Below are 27,049 nucleotides of genomic sequence, written 5' to 3'. Positions count from 1 at the left end.
CCGGTATCCTAAAAGTTTGGACGGGGGAGTGTAATTTTTTTCCTTCCCGACAATCAAAAAGCCACGGTGAGAAATTATGTGCGTGGATCAAGCAGTGTGGGAGAACCCATTCACATCTAAGTGTCGACAGGATTAACAAAAACACCTATTGCTTGGAAGTTGGAAATAATGACGGTTCTTTGTTCATAATGCACATGTTTTAACGTAAAATAAGACGATTAAAGACAAGACGGAGGCTCACTGACATACTTTAAAATATATTTCAGCATTTTGTTAATCGCCGGCCTACTAACATTCCCCCTGACTGAGTAACTTTAACCCAATCCGATCGCCGCTCTCCCGGTGTTAGTGTTATTCCACAAGATTTATGGATAAACTGTTTGATTTATAATTATTAGATTAGTTTCACATTTCACTTACCCTGCTGTGCACGAACACAGCTGTTCCTCGATTTGTGTGTTTCCCATGTGAATGGTCAGCGTATGAGGCGGCGGCTGCTGCGACTTTAGGCTTTAGCTTCAATTTTTATTAAATTATTCTCTAATCGGTTGCATATTATGTCGTGGATATATCCCTCGAATGCACACTGCAGTCCCTTTAGTCTTGCTCTCTCAGATATTTCACATGTTCGCCAAAAATTACAAATTATCTCATTGGGAATGTCTGACAACGGTGCATACACACTGTAATAGACGTGCTAGTCGCGAAAGCTTGACAGGCGTAGCAACAGTAACTAAGGAGGGCGGGGCTTAGCGAAGGGTCAATTGTGTGTCTGATTGGTCCAGCCGCTACACCTCTCTTCCCAGTCTGTCAGTAACGCTCTGTTTACTTCCTGTCTCTATGAAGCCCCTCCTTCTGAAAAGCACACTGTGCTCTGATTGGTCGGCTGGATCAGTGTGTTGTGATTGGTCGAGCGCTTTGAGTGTGTTTGGGAAATGTCCCGCCCCTTTCCATAACCGCCAGTTTAACACACTACTAACTAACTCAACCAGGCTCCGCCCCTTTATTCTGCACATTAATTATTATAATGAGGAATATTGTGACGTGTTGAAAACTCAAGACTACAACGGAGGCGTTTCAGGGAGTTTATTTGTTTATTTTATTTTATTTTATTTTTCAATATTATCTCATTCAATTTTTTGAGGAGGCACTTGAAGGAGGAAACGCCCTTTTGTTAACCATAAATTAATTTGAATTTTTATTGTATGTTCTTCAAGTACATTGTCCCGTGGGATTGGTAAAAATGTTTGATCTATAAAACCACATGCCATGGCAAAAGCTGCTTAAAGAGTTTAAACACACCCCTGGTATGCCTCAAGACTACATTAATCCACTGAAACATTTAGACTCGCCGCACATTACCCCTCAACACTTCAGACGAGCGCTGAGCACTGTTCGTAACCCATCGACTCTCACCTACTGTTTTACATCCATTACAACTGTGACATGGCAGATCCAACGATTTCTTCATCCTCAGGCCTAAACTCCATTGTGTCGTTGAAAGACTCCAACTCATCAGGTAAGTTAAATAATTCATGTGGAATGGTTGTAGAATATTGTCAGCAACAGAAATGTGTAAATGTGTAAAATTATAATCTGTTCTCAAACAGTCATGCATTAGACTGACTGTAAAATCACGTTCCAGCCAACCAAAACCAATGTTGTATTATCCAGTATGCCTTTGTGCAAAACCTTATGAAACATATTAAAGTATTAAAGTTCAAACTATCGAGATCTGTTCAGTATGAGATTTGCACAAATTTACTTTTTTCCAGAATCAGACTTTTGGTCATATCTGTTGTTTTTTTGTACTTTGTGATGCCCAATTGTGGTCCTTTTTACATTTGTGCATTTTCCTCTGACCTTTAAGTCTTCACACATGACTCTCATTGGCTGATTTGTAAGCAGATTAATGTCTTTGACCCAGTAGCTTCAGTTAGTCTGAGACATAAACGCTTGCTTTTCTAGCAAATATAAGTATAAGACAACTATATTTACTGGAATAATTGTCAGTTATGTATGTTTTTGTTGATCTAGATTATGAAATATCTACTGACAGGAAAGCAAAGGACAAGCACATCACAACAACACTCTCATCGTCAGCTTATTGATCTTAATGAGGATATGGATCAGAGAGCGAATTCACTGTTTTATTTCCAATATGCACAACCGCAATGCTCATAAGTTCATTTGCCTGTTTCTTAGCGTGAGGATTAAATTACATATCAAGCATTATGGACCATATTATTTGAGCATGAATGGTTGTTATGCTGAATCAGTGTTATTAAATAAGGCAAAATAAGTTGTTTCCGCTCTCATACAGTGCTGTAATGGCGGTTTTGCATGCAATTCTTGATTCACCCACCAGACGGCATCATTTATCAGTGGATCTGATATTACAATTAAATATGCTTATTATAGTTTCCTTTTGGTGGCAGTAGCATGCTTGTAAGTGTGCCTAAATTGTGGGTGAGGTGCAAGACAGGGCCTGGGCCAAATAGCACACTTCAAATGCACTTTGGGGTATTATTTGAGTTTTAGGTTTAGGGTTTCCGATTCCAATTCTTATTCATTCCCATTTTCGATTCCAATATAGTAAAAATAAAAAAATAAGTCAAACATTTAGATATCAATTATATTTTTTCTGTGTTTTTGCAAAACATTCAGCCAGAACAACTAACGAATAAACTAGATATAAATAAACTAAACTAATATAAATTTTAAACATTTATTCAAAACAATACAGTCAGTAATGCAGTAAGAATTAGCAATAGCACAAATAAACACAACTGAACAAAATTCAGAAATTCAAATCAAATGTAAAATAACACTGCATAAATAAAATATATATTAATACTTATTATAGATAGAAAGTTATTCAGTCAAAAACAGTGAGTGATTTTCTTTTTGTTTTGTTCTTAGATTAACAATAATTACAAAGACAGCAACAGGAATATTAGGACGCTGTCACTTTAAGACCGAATGCACGGATCCAATATACTGATGCACATCAACTGTTAACGTTCACTTAAGACACAACTGATTGTGTTTACGAGGATGTTTTGACCATTTTGGGGGACTGTTTCCACATATGAAAGGACAGATCCAGGTACATGTAAACACAGTTCAGGTATACATAGTTCATACAGAATAGTGCCCCGTTGCTACAGAAATAGATGAAACTAGAAAAAGTTCGTCGAGACAAACTTTAAGTTGGCTTGTGAAAGTTTGGACCAGAAAGTTTAAAGAAGTTTAAAGTAGTTTGAAGTTTACATTAGTTTAATATGTGAATTAGTTTAAAGTGTAAATTAGTTTGAAGTTGAAATTAGTTTATAGTTTAAATTAGTTTAAATTAAACTTCTAACTACTTTTAACTTTGAAGTTTAAATTAGTTTAAAGTTTTAAATAAGTTTAAATTAGTTTAAAGTTAAAAGTAGTTAAGTTTAATTGAAACTTATTTAAACTTTAAACTAATTTAAACTTCTAACTACTTTTAACTTTAACCTAAATTAGTTTAAAGTTTAAAGTAGTTTGAAGTTTAAATTAGTTTGAAGTTTAAATAAGTTTACACTTAAGGGAATTACAATTCCCATTCCTCAAAATAATTCCCAGAGGCCAGACGTAAGTCACCCTCAGTGGCAGGAGTGTGTGCGGGGCTTCCCTCCATGCCTTCTTACTCCACGAGCACACACACTGGCACAGACGATGTGGCCGGCTCTTGCACCTGGTCAGAGCTATTGCTGTGCTCGGCCTCCAGGGCAATGCTGTGCACTGGTGTCAGCTCAGGCGTAGGCATAGAGGCAGGCTCGGCTCTGGGTCCGGAGTGGGGCTGATGATGTCCAGTGATCCGCAGTTCACCAACACCCACAAATGCTGCCAAATGCTAAATCCAATTATTTGTGTATCTGATTGGAATCTGATCTGAGATTATTGATGTCCACACTGTGTATTCCAACTGTTCAGATCCGATTTGTGTGTTCATGCAGCTTCCGGAATATCTGCATTGGTTTCTAAGGCAATGACGTTGCGTTGGTATAAATATGCCAAATACAACAACAACCGCAAAATGGAGGGGTTTGCAATAGATATGTTGTCTTATTTAAATTTTACAACATGACAATGCGTAGCCGCCTGGCTGGGGTACTGCGTCTTCTGAGGTAACGGCAGAACCGTAGGAGGCTGGTATGCGTGGCTTTATTCCGCGCTGTTGTCTCCGCCGGTTTACAAACATGTCTATGTTAAATTGTCATTTTCTGCTCGTTCGGCACTTTGGAACAACACAGCCTTGTTTCGGCTGCGACTTTCAGCATGTTTTACTATAACAAAGTCTGACGTTTACATTTTACGCAGCATGAGAAAGTCACATAAACAACCCGAAATGCAAGTAGAGTGGTCAGACTGAAACGGATTTTCAGAAATGTGATTTAGAACCAAACCGTATATGGATGTAGATTGAAACATATTTGAAAAAAATCACATTTCATGTGTTTTCACACTTGCTAAATCTGATCGGATTTCAAACGGATATACACAAAAAAAATCGCATTTGGACTGACAGTCTGAACTTAGCCTTTGTGTGCTCGTTAAGGCCGGTCATGAAAAACACACACAGGGAGTGATCAGGGAAATTGTTGAGGCATGCCAGTTATAAAAAGTCACACCTGTAGTCTTTGAGGGGTCGTTGCTCTTGCTCCAAACAGAGCAAACACACTGCAGGTAAGTCCATATTCAAATTCTTTCTGGGTTCAGTCTTCTATCAAGTATGGTTGTAGTAATGAAGAGCACGAATGATGGAGAACAAAGCAAGAACAGGCTTTATTAAATATATTTAGAACACTTAAGAAAACACCGGGAATATATCACACATTCATGTTGTGGGAGAAATTTTATATGTTCTATATGTATGACTTTCGTATAAGTGCAAATGTGTGACTAATGCACGACCGAGACAGAGGGCCTCCACTTCAAGGGTAGCATATGATAAGCAAATCTAATGAAGTTAGTTATGGCTAAGACATTTTCATTTGCCCTAGAGAAATAAGGCCAAATAATGGGATTATAGGATTCAAGACTATAAGGAAGGAAGGATGCCCTCGTCTCATTGCCCCTCTCTGGAGCCATTCTGTATGACTGTATGAATGTTGACCTTTTCTTGCAAGACAATAAATAAGCTTTAAAGACAATTTGTACATCTTTGTCTCTTATTCTTATAAAATTTATAAAAGTTATAAAATTGTTTGCCACCACAATGTAAATTAAAGACAAGACTGAACACTGAACAAAGGGAACCAAGGGCTTAAATACACAGTACTAGATAACTATTAAAACTAGAGACAGCTGCGTAATTAAAGGGATAGTTCACCCAAAAATGTAAATTCTGTCAGTAATTACTCTCCCTCATGTTGTTCCAACCCCGTAAGACCTTCGTTCATCTTCAGAACACAAATTAAGATATTTGTGATTAAATCTGAGAGCTGGATCACTCCTCCATAGGCTTCTAAGGGATTGACACTTGTTCCCCGAAAAGTTATTGAAAACATCGTTAAAATAGTCCAAGTGACTACATTGGCTCAATCTTAAGTTTATCAAGCGACGAGAATACTTTTTGTGCGCAAAAACAAACAAAAATAACGACTTTATTTCAACTATACATTTCCTTCTCTGCGGGCCTCGAGTGAGTTCACTAGTGTAACAGCGCAGCGCTTCAGTTATGTACGTCACACGCATCACACACATGACCAGCGTCGGCCAATAGTGAGCCTACGTGTGACGTAGCACTACGCTAACTGACTCGACGCCCACAGAGAAGGAAATGTATACCAAGGGTTTGTACAGAGGATGACCAAGAGGGGAAGTTATTGAAATTTAAGGGGCTGCAGGAGCTTGATATTCAAGCTGTTGGAAAAAGAGAGTTTTATCAGATATGTGTAAAGACTGACTATTTTGGGAATATTAATCAGAGATGTGATACAAAATGGAGAGAGTATCATATGGACTCTGATGATCTTGCTCCCTCTTGGAGACTGTTGTATAAAGGTCCCCTTCCAAAACGATCTGGGGATTTACAGTGGAGAATATTGCACTGTGTATTACCTACAAATAGTTTTGTTTCTAAGTTTAATATGGCTGTTTTATCATTCTGCAATTTTTGTACTAAACCAGAGACTGTGTTCCATGTCTTTGTTGAATGTCCTAGGCTAGTATCACTGTTTACCTTATTGGAAAGAATACTTGGAAGCCTAGGTTTTTGTTTTAACAAGACATTCTTTATTTATGGATGCAAGTATTCTAAAACACATAGAGAACAGTGTACCTTGGCAAATTTTGCAGTTGGGCAAGCTAAACTAGCCATTTGGAAGACTTGCAGAATGGCTGCTGAGGGGAGAAATATGAGCGCGCTGAAAATGTTTACTGCCTTGGTTGAATCCAGAATCAGACTGGAACATAAATTCTATCAAATCACAAAAAACGTATTTGAATTTGAGTCTAAATGGTGTGTGAATGGTGCTTTATTGTCAATATGTGAAGATGAAAGTATAGTGTTTAATTGGTGATGTTTAATGGTCATTTTAAATTTTATTTTCTTATTTTATTTTTTTCTTTTTTTCTTTGTATGTGCAGATTATAGCAGTACGTCTACAGGGGTGAAATACATTGTATTTTAGTGTTTTAGTACATGTTTTAATCAAGAGTTGTAAAAATCAAAGTCTCTCTCTCTCTCTCCCTCTCCCTCTCTCTCTCCCTCTCCCTCTCTCGCTTTCTCTTCCTCTCTTCCTCGCTCTCTCTCTCTCTCTGCAGTCCAGGACTGGACCAATGAAAAGGACCATGAGGAGGCAGTCTTCATCTTGCCATCCATCCAACATCCATATCTCTCTGCAGTGCAGGAATTGGTGTATTGGCAGGAGCCAAAGAAGTCAGTGCTAGTGTTTGGTGGCTCGATGCTGGTGCTCATATCTCTAGATAGGTTCAGTGTTATCAGTGTCGTATCCTACCTGCTCCTGGCCCTGCTCTGTGTCACCATCACTTTCAGAATCTACAAGTCAGTCGTGCACGCCGTACAGAAGTCCGACGAAGGACACCCTTTTAAGTATGTATGCCTTTGTTGTATTTTATAAATCTCCATTCACCAGTCTGATCTGTTGGTGTCTTTGAGGATGAATGAAGGTAAAATTCACAAAAGCCAAGTGAAAGTGTCCAGGGGTGGAAGGCATTTATTTACAGTTCATGGATAAACACTTTATTAAAACACTTGGAAGGGTTTGATCTCTCTGACAGTAAAGTTCTCTCTATCCCAGAGAACAAGAAGTATGATCATTTAATTGGATTAGAAATTAATTATTTCTATTATTCACAGGTTTGGTAAAGTCAAATCTGACCTTAATGGTAAGCACTTTAAAACCTGACCTGGACAGAAGAATCCTCCATGATCTGTTCTTTCTCAGTATCATAAATCAACATCTCGAGAGGCACATTTCTAATCATAGACAAAAGTTAATTTATTGATTACAATTTATTTCTATATGTTACAAAGTTCAAAGCTCAGGGAAGGAGGAGGCGGGAACCGGTGAATCATCAATATAAGTTTGATAATAAAATAAAAATAAACAACAAAACAAAAGTAAGTGGAAGGCTCTCACGGATGACTGTCGCATATAAGCTAAATAAAATAACAACATAAAGTCCCAGGCCTGGTCCTATCTTCCCCTTCACTGTTGTCATTGATCGTTTTATTCTCCCAGAGCTCCTCTGTGTGACTCGAGACTCCGTTCCCACGACTCTCGGCCCCGCCCTGCTTCAGCCACACTATAACAGTCAAAATATTTAGCAAAAACTAAAGCCTTTTCCACACGGCGACGCGTTTAGCTGTATACTTAAAAATTTTGGATCGGATCGGCGTTTCGTCCAGACGGATCCGGCGTTTTAGGAGTCTGAAACCGCTATTTTTTTAAACTGGGTCCCAGAGTGGATAAATCTGAAAACGACACACTTGCGTTTTCGTGTGTACAGCCAATCCGTATATTTTGTGAAACGATGATGTCTTCACCCCACATGTCGACCCTAGTCAGACACCGCTAAGTCAGTAACAGCAACAACAACGGCGGACTACATGCTTGTAGCTACTGAGCCTATTTTATTTATTTATTTATTATTTACTTGAATTATTTTTTATTTTATTTCTTTAGTTTACTTCTTTATTTCTTTATATTTTCTTTCTTATGCTATGATGCTTGTCTGTTGTCTGATTAAGACATTACATATTTTGTAGTGATGGGCATTTCAAGTAAAAATACTATTCGATGATCGCTGGTAATTATTTGATTATTATTCCAAAAACGCACCCCTACCCCGCACGCTCACCGGTAAAACGACGTTCGCTCAAATTCCGCTCCGACATTAAATTTCTCAGTACTATAGGCCTACGTTGTTGTAGCCATTAAAAAAAACATATTTAGTTTTGTATAAATTGTATCTTAATTTAAATCAATGTTTCATCAACCAATTGCGTGGATTTAATACATAAGAAGCAAATATAGCAGACAATATAATCAGGACATGGAGGCGCCGGCACGATCACTTGCATTGCTCGTGAACTGGAGCTCGTCTCATAAATGAAACGAAACTCACAATTATATCTATAGAAAGCTTGAAATATCTACTTTTTAAAAAACAATTCAAAACGAAAAGATACAGACAACTATCTTATGTAGGCTAATCCGTATGAAATGTACATTTCTCTCTATAGGTGCGTTCACTACTGTGAAGATGGCGAGTCACCATCGTCAACTTCTTTGCAGCCGACACTGACACGGAAAACACTAGTTTAATAATAAACAATTAAAATATCTCCTTGCTATATTTGACACATTCATGATGATTACTTTTTCCGGTTCTTTGTGGCAAGCTTTATGCGTCCGCTAACGAAACGAATATTCAAAAATAATAGAAAAAAAAGAAAAAGAAAAGAAGAAGCTACTGAGCCTAATGTTATTGTATACATTGAATACAACGCTGTATACCATACATAGTTTATGCGCATGCTCCAAGTCTTCTTGTCCGTTTATCTCAGTGGCAGAATTACAGCGCCACATACTGATCTGGCATGTATACTACATCGTTTTGAGTCGGTTTCTGTGGTTTCGTGTGTACGCAGATATTTCTTGAGACGACGCCGTGTTTACAGAATTTTTTTTTAGAACGAGGGAAAAAAAACGCATAGGGAAAGCTCTGGCTTCGTGTGGATGTGGCCTTACATAAAAGTTAAAATACAGTTTTTTTGTTTTTGCTTTAAAGTAAACAAATAATCGGATTTGGACTGACCGTGTGAATATATCCTAAAAAGCCTATTTTCTCCTCTGAATTGTTGTTTGCATCACCCCATGTCTATAGTAAGATACTTTCTTATATAATACTAAAAGTATTAATACATACTCTAATACATACTTTTAGCCCAATCAAATACTTGTACAGTGATATACAGAACAGTCTTATCTCTTTGTTCTCAAATAGCAGATACAATGGCCCTCATTTATCATTCTTGCGTAGAAACGGGTGTATATGTTGGCGTAAGATTATGCTTACACTCCTCTTACCGCCTGATTTATAAAGCTGTGCGTACCTTTGAAATCCAGGTGTACGCAATACCTGCCCTTGATAAATGCCGCGTCTGAAAACGATCATCATTAGAATAACACGCCCCTATATATTCAAGTATCCGCCTCCCCACACCCTCATTTTACACCATCGACACACGGAAGACGGCAAAGAGGAGACACTTCTCTGGAGATCGAGACCATCACCATCATGAAAAATTATTATTAAATCAAACAACAATATTGTTGATGATAAATTCAAAGTTAATTATATATTATTTTCAAAACGCTATAAATCCATCCATTTTTGTCTAAAAAAACAACAACAAAAACAACAACAAGAGAACATGCAACATATAATCAGGGACTCATACTATAAATTAATATAAATTAAATAAGTGCAACTGCATGAAATAAATAAAAGCCAAACAAAATAAATAGTAAAATAAATAAAATAGTAAAAATAAAAATAAATATTTCCAATGTCACGTTCCAATATTGTCCACCACATAAAACAAATAATTTAAAAATAACACACAGATACAGTCCTTAAATACAACAATGTTAAAAATACATTCAAATCATTTAGTAACACATTTAGGCTAATAGTAATTCGTGCCGAACTTGAAAAGTAATGATAACAATATTCAGGCCTACTATTAGGCTACGTGTTGTAGCCATTAACTAAGTGCATTTAGTTTCATATTTCTTAAAAAATAATTATGTTATTTTTCCCCATCTATGTTGATTATGAAAAGTGAACATAGGCTAAGATAGGATGCGCAATATATCGGGAGACATGCTCAGACATGATTTTGGCCACTTAATTAAGTTTTGTTTTGTAGAAAGCCTTTCTTTAAAGTGAATTTCGTTTTGTATAAGTTGTATCTTAATTTTAATATTTTTTTCATCAACCAATTACCTGGATTTGATAAATAAGAAGCAGACAATATAATCATGAGTCATGACATGGAGGCGCGGGCGCAGTCCCTTGCATTGCACGTGAACTGGAGCGCATCTCATCACAAATTAACCGAAACTCAGTATATGCCTCACAGACATGAGAAATATATCTATAAAGAAAGCTTGAAATGTCTTTAAACGAAACAATTATAAACCAAAAGAAATAGGCTACTCTCTCTATAGGCGCGTTCACTACGGAGATGGTGATCATCAATTTCATCTTTGCAGACACAACACTAGTTTATTAATAGAAAGAAGATACAAATTTATTTTTAAAAATGGCGTTTATCGCGTTTTGGAAAAGAGCTCCTTATATCTTTTAGTTTGTCAGTTTGTTATGTGGTGTTAGGAATTGTTTTTCTGCGCATTTCCGCACTAACTCTAAACGTGTGTACATACACCACCTCCTGACCTGGCGTAGGATTTGAGCGTGCCGTACGCCAACGTCCATATTGATAAATATCAAAGTCACCGTGGTTTTGAGTGTACGCCAGGTGTACGCTGGAAATTTGGTGTACGCACTTTTGATAAATGAGGGCCAATAACTCTGCAAACATGTTTTTCTCCAGCCTAAGACTTACAACATAACTGGGTAAATATTATACAATTTTATATGCAATATTATCAATAAAATACATATGTAACAGTTCGTTCATCGCTCTATAAGCCAGTGATTTTGCAGGCAGGGTTTGTGTACAAAGGTACCTTTGGAAACTGACTCAGGATAGGTGTATAACACAGCACAACGGCTTAATGATCTAAGACAAAATATAGAGAACAAATATTTAAATACTACATTGCTAATTTCTCTTTCTTTCCTGTCTCAGTTTTCGGTTTGGATTTATTATAGACTGTTTTGTTTTCTACAATGTACAATTTTAGGTGTAGGATTTGCAGTCATCGGGCTAGCTGTTCCTGGAGTCTCTCTTCGAGATCTCACAGAGCTTTTCTTCCTAGATACTGGTGCCTCGGTGCGATGCTGCTTTGCGCTCGAGTGGCTGAATGTTCTTGTAATGACAAGACTTGGATATAAATGTAATATGAGATCTTTGTACATCCACAGAGTTCTGATGGAAAGAGATGTCCGCATTTCAGCGGACACAGCCCACAGGTACATGGACATATTTTTGGTGAAATTTAACACTGCTCTCATACAGACAAGAAGACTTGTGCTTGTAGAAGATGTCGTGGATTCACTGAAGGTATGTCCATTTATCTACAACAATTCACAGCTAAATTCATTATTTAAAGGGGGTCTATTATGCTTCTTCAATTTTAACATTAATTTAATGTGCAATATTCCTGTTAGTGCATGTAAACAATCTGTTAAAGTTACAAAGCACAAAGTCAACAGCAAAGAGAGTGAATCTCTCTCTGTAGTCTTGACTTTATGTGTGTAATGTAACTACGTCAACATAGAACACATTTTCTTAACGCTGCCTGCTGGGTAATTTGGCTCGCCCTCAAACAAAAACAGTTAAAAGGCCAGGAAGAGTCAAAGGAAATGAGGGAAATCACTATGTCATTATTGGGCTCAGACTCAAACTGATACAGCAAAACTGATGCCATATAGCGTATTTACAGTAGTGTTTACAGGAAGCCGCCGAATCTGAGACAAAATGGTTATTAAGGGGCGTTACATTAACAACAAATTACAACAAAATTACAGCTGACCAATTACAACAGACTGGGGCCGGCTGACCAATCAGAGCAGACTGTTCTTTTTGTAAACATATTATAGGAGACCCCATAAAACTTTGAAAATCATGTAAATTACATTAATGTAGGGGCCCTTTAAAAGAATAGTGTTTGCTAAGAAAATCATTCATACTTATATTCAATTCTTTGTTATACTGTATGTTAAATTAGTAACCGTATTGCTTCACAGTAAAAAGTGACTGACCTGCTGTGTTTATCTGCAGCTTGCAGTTGTTATGTGGTTTCTCACATGTGTTGGGGCCGTCTTCAATGGTATCACAATTTTAATACTTGGTAAGCCTGTCTTCATAAATAGATAATAATAGTCAAAATAATGATAAAATATAAGTATATTGGTGGTTAAAGTAAATTCACATAACATACAGTACAGAAGGTACTGCTAATACAATGATGAATTCCTTTAATATGATGCAGTACTTTAAGAAAAAGGTATAAAATGAATGCATTTTTTTATGCCCCACTGAAATAACCCACCCTCTATATAATTTTTTACAATGACTATAAAATGTTCTTCTTTTTCTTGGCAGCTGATATCATCTTGTTCTGCACACCGCTACTGTATGAGAGGAACAAAGTAAGAATGTTTCATAAACTTTTATGCTCTTGCTGTTACTGGTTTTAGTGTTCTTCATTTTATTTTCTAAGCTTTTTTGATTTGCTATAGGCCCAGATTGATGGTTATTTGGTGCGTGTGCAATCTCAGCTTGAAGAGAAACTGGCAATGTATGTATGATTCACTTTTATTCCTTATTTTAGCACCTTATTTTACCACAGTTCAAAATAAAATCAAAGTCTAAGCACATGAAACTGAATACAAGCATTAGACAAGGTGTTAAATATGTAATTATCAAGTAAAACAAAACATGGGTGAACACAACACCAGATACAGGCCCTTTCCCAGTGCAGGACCTGATGGCCGTTTCAGGACATGTCTGAAGAACGTCTCCGGTTACTATTGTAACCTCGGCTCCCTGAGAGATGGGAACGAGACATTGTATTAGCTGACGCTGCGGGAACTCTTCTCCTTCTCCACAAATTCTGAAACCATATAGGATAACGCCAGTCAATTGTTGCAAAGTATGCAAATCGCATGCAAATTCTGACGAGCATTCAAAATGAGGAGGAAGGACAATTGCATCAAGATCTGAAACCAAACGCTGAACAGCTGATCGAGGGGCAAGCACAGCGACAATGTCTCGTTCCTGTCTGTTACGTTCCCCTACCTGTCAAGGGGTCAGGGGGAGGTAACAAAGGAAAAGGCGTAAAATTAAATAAAAGGAGGAAGACGAGAACACACTTCAATCCTTTGTCCAAGAGTGAAGATGACACCAGATGATATATCAAAGAAAGGATTTTATTTACAAAAAAGACCAAAAAAAGACATAACATAGGTTACTCAGGGGAGAGCAAGGCCTAAAATAAACAAAACGGCCCACTAACTAATTTAGGGAGGAGTCCTAACTAACCTAAGAAAGGATAAACAAAAATAAATAAACAACTTAAACTTCCCTCAACTCCCTTGCTATTCAAAAAAAGGGACAAAAGCAGTATTAAAAGAAAAAGGCACTCACCCCCTACAGCTTCCCTCACAATAGTAATTATTAAAAGGGTTAACAGGAAAACAATACCTTCTGCTTAATGTTCTGTTGAAGTGAGAGCAAGATCACTTAACACTTACAGTTAACACAGGTCACTGCTAAACTCAGTTAGCCACCGCTAACTCACAACTACTGTCTCTGAATGTCAAAAGCAAAGGCAAGGCAAGACAAGTTTATTTATATAGCACATTTCATACACAGTGGTAATTCAAAGTGCTTTACATAGAAGAAATTAAAATAATAAAGAAATCAGAATAATTGAAACAGTTTAGAATAAAAAATAAAATAAAATACAGTACGAACAGTCGGACGAACAGTGGCACAGTGCTCATTCAGTAAATGCACAGCTAAACAGAAGTGTTTTGAGTCTGGATTTGAATGTGACTACGGTAGGAGCACATCTGATCTCTTCTGGAAGCTGGTTCCAGCTGCGGCTGGCATAGTAGCTAAAAGCAGACTCGCCATGCTTAGAGTGAACCCTTGGTATTTCTAGCTGATGTGATCCTAATGATCTGAGTGATCTGTTGGGTTTATATTCAGTGAGCATATCTGCAATGTAATGAGGTCCTAGGCCATTGAATGGTTTATATACCAGTAATAATACTTTAAAATCAATCCTATATTGTGGCGAACAGGACGGCCGAGGGACGTGAGAGAACGGCGCGAGGCCGGTGGTGCGATTGCTAATGAGCAACACCTGTGAAGCACACCGGTCTCACATCTCTCACGGAGGAGCGGAAGCATAAAGGAGGAGCGATGACGTTGATGATCGAGAGAGGAACAGGCCTGCATTTTAGTTGTGTTTAGTTTTTGTATTTGTATTTTATTTTAGCCAGCAGTCGTCCTCGAGGGTCTGCTGGCGGTATTTTGGTTTGTTTGTTTTATTTTAAATAAAGTATATTTTGATTGTTCGCCGGTTCCCGCCTCCTCCTTCCATGAACATTGCTACACTTATGCCGAAACCCGGGAAGAGGGAGGAACGCGCTGTCAGAAAGTCTTCGCCGCTGTGGGAAATCGAGCATGGTGCGCGAGTCGCCGCCGCTCGCCGTGTGCCGGAGCCTGCTGCCGTCCACCAGGAAAAGGGGAGGAGCAGGGAGCGGGGGACTCTTACCGTCTGCCCTAGAGCCCAAGGACCCGTCGCCGTCCACCGGGCGGCGGAGGAGCGTCGAGCCGTCCACCGAGGGCTACCCAGCGCCAGTAGGCACAGGCTCATGTGTACCCCCCGGCCTGTGAGGGGGGATGGGGGTATGTGGCGAACAGGACGGCCGAGGGACGTGAGAGAACGGCGCAAGGCCGGTGGTGCGATTGCTAATGAGCAACACCTGTGAAGCACACCGGTCTCACATCTCTCACGGAGGAGCGGAAGCATAAAGGAGGAGCGACGACGTTGATATTCGATAGAGGAACTGGTCTGTATTTTAGTTGTGTTTGGTTTTTGTATTTGTATTTTATTTTAGCCAGCAGTCGTCCGCGAGGGGCTGCTGGCAATTATGTTTATTTTCGGTAGCCAGCAGTCGTCCGCGAGGGGCTGCTGGCGGTATTTTGGTTTGTTTGTTTTATTTTAAATAAAGTATATTTTGATTGTTCGCCGGTTCACGCCTCCTTCTTCCCTGAACATTTCTACATATATGTAACTCACAACCAGTGTAAAGACCTGAGGACTGGTGTGATTTGTTCATATTTTCTGGTTCAGCTCATAATCCTGGCAGCAGCGTTCTGTATGAGCTGCAACTGTCTTATGGTGTTTTTGGGAAGGCCAGTGAGGAGTCCATTACAATAATCCACCCTGCTGGTGATGAAAGCATGCACAAGTTTCTCTGAGTCTTGACTGGAAACAAAGCATGTAATTCTTGCAATATTTTTCAGGTGATAGTATGCTGATTTAGTTATTGCTTTGACATGACTACTGAAACTAAGGTCTGACTCTAGAGACACACCCAGATTCCTGACTTGATTTTAAGTTGTTTGACCCCTAGACTGAAGGTATGCTTTCACCTTGAGAACTTCATCTTTGTTTCCAAACGCAATGACTTCAGTTTTGTCTTTGTTTAACTGAAGAAAGTTTTGGCAATTGTTTACTTCATCAATGCATTGGAACAGGGAGTTAATGGGGCTGTAATCGTTAGGCGATAGGGCTAAGTAGAGCTGTGTATCTTCTGCATAGCTGTGGTAAGCGATTTGGTTCTTTCTCATTATTTGGCTAATTGGGAGCATGTACAGGTTGAATAGGATTGGCACAAGAATTGAGCCTCGAGGGATAGACAAGTATCGCTTTTAACAAAGCAAAGCAAAGACATTCCACAACATAGTTCAATCCGGAGCAGGGGAGAAGTGTGTCTCGTTGCTGCAAACCCTGGACTGCCCCATTATACTCTTCATCTCAGGCACACTCACAAACGAGTTACTGGTGCTGACGATTTGACCTGAGAGAGAGAGAAAAAGAGGCAGGAAGCAAAATAAAAACACAGGGCACACAACCATGTCATTTCAGGAGTAAAGCAAACCAAAGAAGTTCACAAGAAAATAATAACAAAATAAATAAATAAATATGTCCTTGGATGTAACACCGTCTCTCAGGGAACCGAGGTTGAGTGAGCTCTAAAGTTGAGGGGACATTCATGTCCCTGGTTCTCATAAGCCAAAGCGATGGCGTCCACTATCCAGTGAGAGAGCCTCTGTTTAGAGATTTCCCATCCCTTAGATCAGCCACCGTAGCACACAAAGAGCTGGTCCGACTGTCGAAAGGCGGCTGAGCGATCAATATAACCCTGCAAACCCCTGACAGAGCAAACAGTCCTCTGAGCGTCAGCATCATGCGAGGCTGATGACTCGGAAGACAAAGCGGGAAGAGAAATGACCTGTGCCTTTAAAGGAAGCAGAAATAGACTTAGGCACGTAACCTGGTCTTGGCCGGAGAGTGACACTGCAGTCACCGGGTCCAGAGCTAATACAATCGCAGTTAACTGAGAACGCATGTAAATCTCCTATGGACTTAGCCAAACAAGAAGCAAAGCAGTTTTGAGAGAGAGCTCCCTCACAATGATAAATGCCAAGGGCTCAAACGGGGGACGAGAAAGAGCCTTCAGAACAAGATCCCACGGTGGTACTGAAGACGAGGGAGATGTAGTCTCCTCGCCCCCCTGAGAAATCTGAGCACCAGCCCATGCTCTCCGAACGACTGACCGTTAACCGGGGAACGAAACGAGGCAATAGCAGGCACAAAGACTTTTTGTCACGGAATGGTAGACAAGAGACGTGGATTCAGATGCAGAGTGATTTAATAACAAAACAAACAGGGTAGGTACAAACTTCAGGGCTTAGACATCTCGGGAGGAACACGAAGACACATAACATGTACAACAAACCAGCACTGGACTGCAAACACAAAGGAGACTATATAGGAACCAAACACAGGAGACTAACGAGACAACCCAGGTGAAGAACGTTAATCACTAAACAGATAACGGGATGGGAGGGGCTGACAATAGACAGAAGAGCACATGGCACAAGGAACAACATAACAGCCATGTGCTCACAATAGACCAGACAAGACACAAACACACGACAACCCAAGAGTGTCACAGCTCTGTCACTAAACTACGAGGAAACCAAGACAAGGAAGACAGAGCTGTGACACTTTTAGCGTGGACTGAAGGCTCCTGTTAACCAGCCTGTGCTGCAGGAAACGTAAAATATCCGACACAGGACAGCTCGCCGGGTCGATATCGTTATCATGGCACCATTTCACAAACACTCTCCATTTCAGAGTGTAAAAACGCCTCATGTAAGGGTCACGAGACTCTGTGAGTGTGTCCAGCAAGGGGAGGCAAGGCATTAGCACCTCTGAGACCCCTGAAGCAGCCACACACGAAGGCTCCACAACTCTGGGATGCACTGGGATGCGGTGCCGTATCGAGACAGCAGGTCCTTGCTGAGGGCAATCCGCCATGGAGGAGCCGCCAGAATCTCTCTCAGGTCCGGAAACGAAGGCTAATTCAGCCAGTTCGGGGCAACGTGAATCACAAATGCTTTCTCCTCCCTGATTTTGCATAACACCAGAGGCAAAATCTTCACCGGAGGGAACGCGTAAAGTCTGGCTCTTGGCAAATGTCAGCGCGTTACTAGCGGGGTTTGAGACAGCGAAAAAAAGCTGCGAGCAGTGCGTGTTCTCGCTTGTTGCAAATAGATCCACTTCCGGCCTCCTGAAGCATTCCCAAATCATCCATTTCGTCCCGGGGTGAAGTCTCTACTCTTCCTGAGGAATCCATCCTGCTCGAAAGCATGTCCACTCCATGGTTTAGGAGACCGGGGATGTGTGATGCTCTGATGGGGAGATGTACGCCCACAATAGGAGGCCCACAGCCTTCTCGAAAAGGGCTTTGGAGCGCATGCCACTTTGGCGATTTATGTACGAAACCACAAATGGTTGATGGTTCTCAGGTCCAGGAGGGAATCGCTCTATCGCTACTTTTGCGAGCAGTCTGTAAACCTCTTGTCTCAAAACGGGGGTATTTTGAGGCAATTTTAGCAGCAGAATCACGCCGTTGAAACGAGGTGGTTTGCGTCTTAACTGGAGAGAGTATCTGTGTTCTATTATCTTGAGCAGCCGATGCGAGATGCCTGAAATGACTTCCCACGTGTCCAGAAACTGACATTAGAGCTGAATATCGTCCCGTCGAAATAGCCGGTGGGGAAACAGCTCATGCAGGATAGCATCCTGATAACACTGGGAGGCCACAACAGGCACAGACTGCGGCAGAGCGAGGAACACAGTGTCTGTTGGAGGAGGAAACAGCTCTTTTTGTGAGGGTGTATGTATTTTTAATGAACTCGCATGAACAGAAACAAGCACATCGCATTTTTTGCCTATAGGAATGGCGGGTCTATCAGGACATAAGCTTGGCAGCCGAGGACGGTCCAAAATATCCAATATTATAAAAAAATGCGCATCCAAAATATCACTCCTCAGTTCTCTTCTGACAGCCCGAACCAAAAATAAAATCGCATAATAGAAATAAGTTAATAAAATACAACAATAAAATAAATCAAGGGAAGGCATAGTGAACAAATGTGTTTTGAGAAACTTTTCTTTAAAAAGTGCACAGTGAGTCAATGGCTCGTAGTTTGTCAGGAAGAGAGATCCATACTCTGGTCCGAAATGACTAAAGGCCGACTCACCAATTTGTAGCCGTGTTTTTGGCAAAACCAACAAATTAATATTTGATGTTCGGAGTGATCTTGCTGGAGTAAGTTTATTCAACAAATTAGAAAAGTATATTGGTGCAGTTTCATGTAGACATTTAAAAACTAATAAGAAGATCTTGAATCCAATTCTGAATGATACAGGCAGCCAGTGTTGGAGTAATGTGATTTCCCATTCGAGCAGCTGTATTCTGAACTCTTTGAAAGTGTTTAATAGAGCTCTTTGGTAACTGTCACGGTGCAACCCCGTGATCATGAATGGACTGTATGCACGTCGTACACCATATCAAACACACACACACACACACACACACACACACACATTGTCGCAGCATTAACACAGTCTGTTTACTGACACCAATATCATGCATACTCAGACTTTTGCAATGTTTGTGAAAAATTTGAAGGTATTTTGTATAATGTGTTTAAGATGTGAGGGTACGATGTGTATTTGCTTGTTATGTGTAGTGGATATGTACAATGTGTTTGGGCAACATTGGCCGCTAACATTGTTCATTCATTGTTATATATAACCACAATACACATATGTTTGATTTGAAATCTTTATTCAAGATTGGGTTACACACTATAACATATATAACGTACCTGCTTGTGAAACACCAGTGACCAAACCTGTATTATTTTTAAAACCAGATTATTTAAACATGGTGGACGCGCTGCCTGATTGGGAGAAACCATGTTGGGTATGACGTAACTGGGGTTTCCAATATTCCTGTAAAACAAGGTTTATATTTGTTAATTCATTAGTTGCATTGTTTTATTGTGTTATTGTGTAATTTAACCATGGATAGATGTTGTTTTATATGCATAAGGTGATAAGAAGTGCATATGTAAGAAAGTAAAACCTGTAGAATGGTACACTCCAGGGGTGTGGCCTAGACTATAAATGGCTGCCAGAGTTAGTACATGGTGAGTAGATGGTCAGGCTGGAAGTGGAAGTGGAAGTGGAAGTGGAAGTGGGTTAACCAAACTATTCAAACTGCAGTTGTGGCTACGTTCCCACCCAAACTTGTAAATATTAGTATTCTTTTTCTTTGTTTTTGTTTTTTGCTATGGGAATTGCACTGTCTTTCCAATAAATTCACCTCAACTGGGATCTCCTGCTGCCTTGGTCTTATTATGCCTCTGATCGCGAGGGCGATCTCTAACAGTAACCCAGCAAAAATTCTATTGTATTAGTCAAGTCTATACATAACAAATGCATGAACAAGTTTGCCATTGTCAGATCCCGGAGAATGTCACATACTTTGGAGGTTATAATATGCTGTTTTAGTAACAATGATAAAAAAAAAAAAAAAAAAAAAAAAAAAAAAAAAAAAAACTGTGGTCAATGTCAAACATAATTCCCAAGTTCTTGGCCTGATTACTGGCTTTTAGTGATATAGAGTCAAGGTGTGGATCAATGGATGTTCTCCGTCTGTCATTACATTTAACAAGTACCTCTGTCTTATCTTTGTTTAGCTGTAGAAAGTTCTGTGACATCCACAATTCTATGCTCTCTATGCAGTCCAGCAGGGTGGACATTGAATTGTGGGAAAGTAAGAGATAGAGTTTAGTATCATCTGTGTACTGGTGAAATGAAATATTGTAATGATTAATTACACCAGCTAAAGGAAGCGTGTTTAGGTTAAATAATAGAGGACAAAAAACTGAGCCTTGAGGACATTTATCCAAAGCAACTTACATTGCATTTCAAGGTACACATTTACATTCTTATCAATTCTTGCTTTCCCTGGGAATCAAACCCATGACCTTGGCGTTGCAAGCGTCAACACTCTACTGTTTGAGCTACAGGACAGGTGCAACACCACAAGAAATGGCAAAAAAAACAAGTTGTAGGTACCCAGTGAAACATAGTATTCTCTGTTGCTAAATTAGGACCTGATCCAGTCAAAGACAGGACCTGATAGGCCGATCCAGGTCTGAAGCAGGTCGAGTAGAATCTCATGATCAACGGTGTCAAAAGCAGCAGTGTTTTTTTTTTTTTTTAATGATGCCAGCCACCGGCAGCATTTTTGATCATGTTCACAAAAATGTCATGGCCCCCAGAATATTTTGTTGTATTAATATCTGACCATGCAGTATATCAAAAGATAGAACAGGGCCATTTCATTCAGTAAGATTAGGCAGTTTTGTATTTGCTGTTTAATGTTGATAATTGCATTATTTTACATATGCTGTCCTAAGTGGTGTTCCTCAGTGGTGGGAAAGAGTTAACTTCGTCCTGACGTAACCTAAACCCAACTATTTGGAGAATAGGAACATGTTTAAATAACATGGTGTGGGAGGAACCACAGAGCACATAGGTACACCGCCATCCCGGGATTCTCCTGAGCTTCTCAGCATCGTCGGGTAAACACAGTACAGACTATAAGCAGATCTCAATGTCTCAGCCAAACACAGTGCCAGCGCAACTGTACATGGCCAATCAGAGCAACTGTACATGGCCAATCAGAGGATTGATCGCTCACAGCCAATCAGCTGCCTTGGCACCTGATTAGAATGCATGAAGTCTAGGAAAATATTCAAGGTATGTGAACGCCGTTGCGCTGTACACAGTGTGCTTATGGTATGTGAATGCAACATCAGATCAATTTTGAATGTGTGTGTGTATATTTGAACATTTGTCATGTTCATGCAGTGACAGTGATGTCCCTGGATCACAGCCAAACTTGTGTGCAGCTATTTACATCTCTTAGGAGAGGTTTTGTTTAAATTAGTTTGAGACATGTTTTGGAGCCTGTTTTATGAAAAGCTGCAACACAATACTAAATCCAACATAAAACAAATAACCAGTTAATTAACTCTGTAGGTTACATAGATTTTTTTTTAAATGATTATATGACACCAAGTTTTGTAGCTTTTCAATTCCAATCTGAGGTGGTGGCATATTTGAAGGAAGTTTTAGTTACTAGTTAAAACTAACTAGTAGTTTAGTTAGAAGCTTAGTTCTAAAAAAAAAGGCCTATCATACACTTGCCAGGCATGACACAAGTGTTTTTTGCTAGTTTCAGTCAAAAGCAGTTATTATTTTTATGTCCTGCGCCGTTATTTAAATAGCAAATGCATTAGCGCTCATCTGTGCGCCCATGGGCTTCTTGTTTGAGATCGAGTGTGTGTATTGTTGGCGGGTTGCTATTTTGAGGCGACTGAAATAGACTGAGCCATTGACTAATTGAAACCCGGTCTAAAGTCAATGGCACAGTATTTTATTTTTTTATTTAAAGGGCATGTTAGTAATGTGCGCCTATAGGCGGGTCCACAACGCGCTACACACTGCTTATTACACACACACTCTGCTTATTACACACACAGGGATACACACAAACTAGCCAAATATTAAAAATAAAAGGATTACAATGTAAAAGATTATTACTGTGAACATAAAGATATGGTGGATTCCGGCTAGTCCCGTAGATGGTCTAAAGCTTTTAAGGGGCATTCGGCAACTATTTCAACTTAATAAAACCGTTTAGAAATCATTTGGATGGTTTAATAACCTGTTCTGGTGAGAATGGGGACTTTCCCCGCTCCCCCCAACGTTCCCAGGCGGAAAACCAACCTTGCAACATGAGGATTAACGTCCCGGTAAGTGGGAAATAGGGAGTCCCGTGAGAAGCAAGAACAAGCGAGAAACACAAACTGCTTTATGGCAATTCTACATAAACACACACGCCGACCTCAATGTGTATGATGTATTACCCACCTCGGTAGACATACTCCACACGATTAAGTTGGCTCCGATAATAACAAATGCACATGAGCAGCGGTAGAAAGGGGGAGGAGGGGCCGCAAGTGAGTTTTTTTACTACAGTGTTGTGAAATATACGTCCTACAGCTGTAGGGGGAGCTCGTTGAGAAAACATGCGACAACAAAAGTGAAAATCAGCGAATAAATAGCTAGGGTTGCCGAATGCACCTTTAACCTTGCGCATGAGCACATCCGTTTCCTCGCTAGAGAAGCATTCAGTCTTTTTGCTTGCAAATTCCATCATGTAAATAGTGAATCCACCATGGCGCGAGTGCAACTGGATTTTAAAGCAAATGGGAGATGAGACTCTGATTGCTTTATTTCATGTGATGCCCAAAACACACCCATTACGCATTAAGAGAATAGGGACAACCCCTTTAGACCATGCGCCGGGAGCGCCAACCATTTTTCCCATTGTTATAACATAAGTGCACTTGCGCCGTACCCTTTAGACCATGCGCCGGGAGCGCCAACCATTTTTCCCATTGTTATAACACAAGTGCACTTGCGCCGTACGCTTTAGACCATGCACTTAGATTGTTAAAATAGTGCCCATAGATTGTAACTTGATTGAGAGCATAATGAGTATTTGCTAGGCAAATCCGTTGAATAAAACAACAGAGATAAGAGGGCAGTTAATTCAAAATGGCTTTATCAATAAATAAAATTTCCTGTCGCTCAAACAGTCGAGCGTTGGCGTTTGCAACGCCAAAGTCATGGGTTCGATTCCCAGGGAAAGCAAGAACTGATTAGAATGTAAATGTGTACCTTGCAATGTAAGTTGCTATGGATAAAAGTGTCTGCATAAATGTGAATAAATAAATACCAGTGCATTTTTCTTCAAATAATTAACAGCTGAATTGCAGATTGTTTAAAACACTAATCAAGGCTGTTTCTGTGCTGTGGTTTGCCGGAAGCCAGAATGAAATGTCTAATTAAGATTATTGGCATTGAGATAGTAATTAAGCAGTATATATACTATTTTTTTATTTTATTTTACCAAGAAATTAGATTAGAGATCAGTCTGTAGTTACTGAGCACAGAAGAATCAGGATTACGTTTCTTCAGTAGGGGCCTAACAATTGCAGTTGCAAAAATTTGTGGAAAGCCTTGCTCTAGGGGCTGATTAATGAAATTCAGGATGTCTGGTAATAAGCAGTGCATAACTGTTTTGAGAAATTTAGTGGGCAATGGGTCTAGAGAGCAGCTAGAGGAGTTCATATGTGATATGATCTGTGTAAGTGTACTGGGGCTGACAGCTGAGAAGGAGGACAGGTTGCATTTCAAAGGACTAGATGGGGAGTTGGAGACTTTACAAGTTGGCTGAGTGCTGGCAATGTTTTGTCTTATGGAAGTAATTTTGTCATAACATTTTTTGCAATCTCTGGTGATATTTGAGCTAAGGGGTTAAGTAGCCTATCGATAGTGGAGAATAAGAATCTAGGGTTGTCTTTGTTGCGGTCAATTAAACTTGAAAAATACTATTTTCTGGCTGACCTCATTGCATTATTTAACATTTTAAGATATAGATATCATGGTGAACTGTAAGCTTTATGGTCTTCTATGGCCTTTCTGCTCTCCTGGAGGCTCTTCTTAATTTTACGATATGATGTACTATTTCTCCATGGGGCTTTAATGTCCCAGAGTCTTTGTTTTTAAAAGAGCAACACAGTTAATATATTTAGAGAGCCTGAGACTAAGATCCATGAAGGTCACGGCAGAATCAGCTGTGAGATACCGCTTATTCACAGTTCTCTTATCACTCACAGTTTTGGTACTTAAATCCACAATAGTGGTCAGATATGGCAGCATCTACTGACGGTTAAGCCACATGAGATCACCAGATCGAGTGTGTGTCGATGTTTGTGTGTGTGTTACATGCTGCATATGGCCAAATGAGTTTAGTAACTCTGTGAAATTAACAGTCGATGGGTCAGAAATTACATACATATGGATATTAAAATTACCAGTGATTAAAACACATTCAAAGTTAATTAAAATCCTAGAAAGCAGTTCTCCAAGATCATCAAGAAAGCCTTTGTTGAGTCTAGGAGGATAATAGAGAACTAATAAAAACAAGTCTAGGGAGCTGAAGTATCTAAAACCTGCTGGAGATTTTTCATTTAGGACAAAATTATGATGACTGTAAAGCCATGTTTCTGTCAGGAAGATGATGTCCAGCTTATGGTTTTCGAAAAGTTGGCTAATTACAAAAAAATTTGTTTTTTTAATGACCTAACCTTACATTATACTACACCTAGTGTTGTTTCAAATGCTACACGAAACAAACATGTTTTGATAAGTGATTTAAAACATCAAGAGCAGGAGAAGATTTAATATGTAGTGGGAAACTTATTCAAGACTCAATCGCATTCAATATTAAAAGTAATCTGGGAACAGTCAACTGACTTACAGCCACACAGCCTTAGATAAAGACAACTGCAAATGATTAAACAACTCCAAAAACAGCATTACCATATTCACTTATTGCAAACCAGTTTGGCTTTATTTATTTCATATGGTACATGTACAAAAGTTGTTGAAGTCAGTTTGAAGTTACCATTATGATGATCGGTGTTCCCTTTAGTTTGGCCCTTGGCCATTGACTTTGGTTGAATTAATTATCAGCAGTTCATGAAAGTGCATGCCATCACTATTTTCAACAATATGTCATGCTCATGACTGTAATGACATAACTTTTACTATATGTGCACTTTTTGGAATCAGTGACTGACAGCTGGATTTTGACACATGTGACTTTCCAAATAAGTATGAAAGTCTTTAAAAATAGGAACTCTCAGTTTTGAACTTTCATTATCAAGTTGTTATTAACTGTCCTAAGGAACTCTTCTTATAACCCATGGTATTGAACAAACTGCTTATGATTGCTTTTAATTTTCTTGGTTTTCATACCCATAGTTATAAGGGTTTTTATCATATAAATCAATAAATCTTTTTTTTTTTTTACCTTATATTGTTTTTTATATTGTTCTTTACATCATTAATGCGTTGAATATAGAAATATGCAAGAAAAAACAATGCTTGTCCCCTAAACAATGCTTGCATACAGACAGCTGGCCTACTCACACTCAAACCTGCAAGACCATGCTGGTGAACCAGCTCCATTTTGCTGGTCCACCAGCTAGACCAGTATTATACCAGCATAAACCAGCCTGGACCATCCATGCTGGTTTGTGCTGGATTTTTCAGCAGGGAGGGTCCTGTGCCATCCAGTCTTCTTCCTTTCATCCACTCCAGCTCTTGCCCTGCATCCCTATAAAAATCTGTAAATACTGTATATGTGACTCATTTACAGCAATTGCAGATCCCTCATGTTCAGGGAGCTCAAATCTCTGGTAAAAACCAATGAGACAGTACACAGATCGGTACTGTTATGGACCCAACTTGTCCCTCAGGTCTAATCTACTGTACCAATCTATTGTCCTTGGAAAATGACTAAAACTTACTTACTTTCTTTTTGATGTTCATGTTGTTTTTTTTGTTTCGTTTTTTTTGTGTGTCCGTACAATGAACGTTAGTCTTGTCCAATGTTCTTCAAAATATACTTATCTCATCGACCTCTCTTTTCTCTTTGTGCAGATTGCAAGAAAAACTCCCTGGCCCTGTAAAATGGAGCAAAGCAGAATGATGGGTTTCTATCATCAGGAAAAACCTGAGCATCCATTGACTTACAGTATTCTTTATATATTAGCAGAAAGAAGCCATAAGCCTGTCACTGCACTCCAGTCATTTTGAGTTTCTGTTTAATCATTGATGTTTGTACATAGGGTCAGACTATACAAACTCTGCAATCCAATATTTGCTCAATAAATTGAGCTTTGATTAACAGCTTCTCTCCCTTGTGTCCCCTGTAAATCTTACCCATTTAATCCTGCTTCTAAAAGGTCTAATGCTTACTGTACTAGGGAACACAGTTTGACCCCATCAAGAGAGACCCTACCAAATCTGTGTCATCTGTAATGTCAGATCAGAACTGCTAATTTCTTGTGTAGTCAGATACTTATCGATTTACTGTTGCATATGTGAGTCAGAGTTACTTTTTTTCTTTGTTGTGAGGGAGAACGGTAAAAGTGGCAACTTTGGTTGCTGCATGGAGTTTTGCAGCTGTAACATCTTCAACTAAGGACATTTCTTTGTAATCCTTTAAATCAACCTCAAATTCATTGATGTCGCTGTCAGTGCTT

The 27,049-nt window shown here is 39.4% G+C and overlaps 1 protein-coding gene across 1 annotated transcript; it reads left to right on the top strand.

Annotated features, from left to right (window-relative positions):
* The first annotated feature begins 1,446 nt into the window (after positions 1–1,446).
* On the top strand, positions 1,447–27,049 carry LOC143733016 (reticulon-3-B-like). The gene is made up of 7 exons (XM_077224543.1): positions 1,447–1,519; positions 6,799–7,087; positions 11,617–11,755; positions 12,476–12,545; positions 12,800–12,846; positions 12,937–12,995; positions 26,445–27,049. Exons 1-7 carry the CDS (start codon positions 1,447–1,449, stop codon positions 26,491–26,493), a joined length of 726 nt encoding a protein of 241 aa, XP_077080658.1. The 3' UTR covers positions 26,494–27,049.

Source organism: Siphateles boraxobius, unplaced genomic scaffold, assembly GCF_051911475.1.
Source record: "Siphateles boraxobius isolate OS27281-9 unplaced genomic scaffold, OSU_SipBor_1 125, whole genome shotgun sequence".
In the NCBI taxonomy this organism is placed as follows: Eukaryota; Metazoa; Chordata; class Actinopteri; order Cypriniformes; family Leuciscidae; genus Siphateles; species Siphateles boraxobius.
Note: the sequence above shows the minus strand (reverse complement) of the source record. Positions and strands in the feature narration are given on the sequence as shown.

Coding starts and splice junctions, on each gene's coding strand:
- LOC143733016 (XM_077224543.1), top strand. CDS start 1,447: ATGGCAGATCCAACGATTTCTTCATCCTCAGGCCTAAACTCCATTGTG. Junction 7,088..11,616: donor GACGAAGGACACCCTTTTAA/GTATGTATGCCT, acceptor GTACATCCACAG/AGTTCTGATGGAAAGAGATG. Junction 12,996..26,444: donor CTTGAAGAGAAACTGGCAAT/GTATGTATGATT, acceptor CTCTTTGTGCAG/ATTGCAAGAAAAACTCCCTG.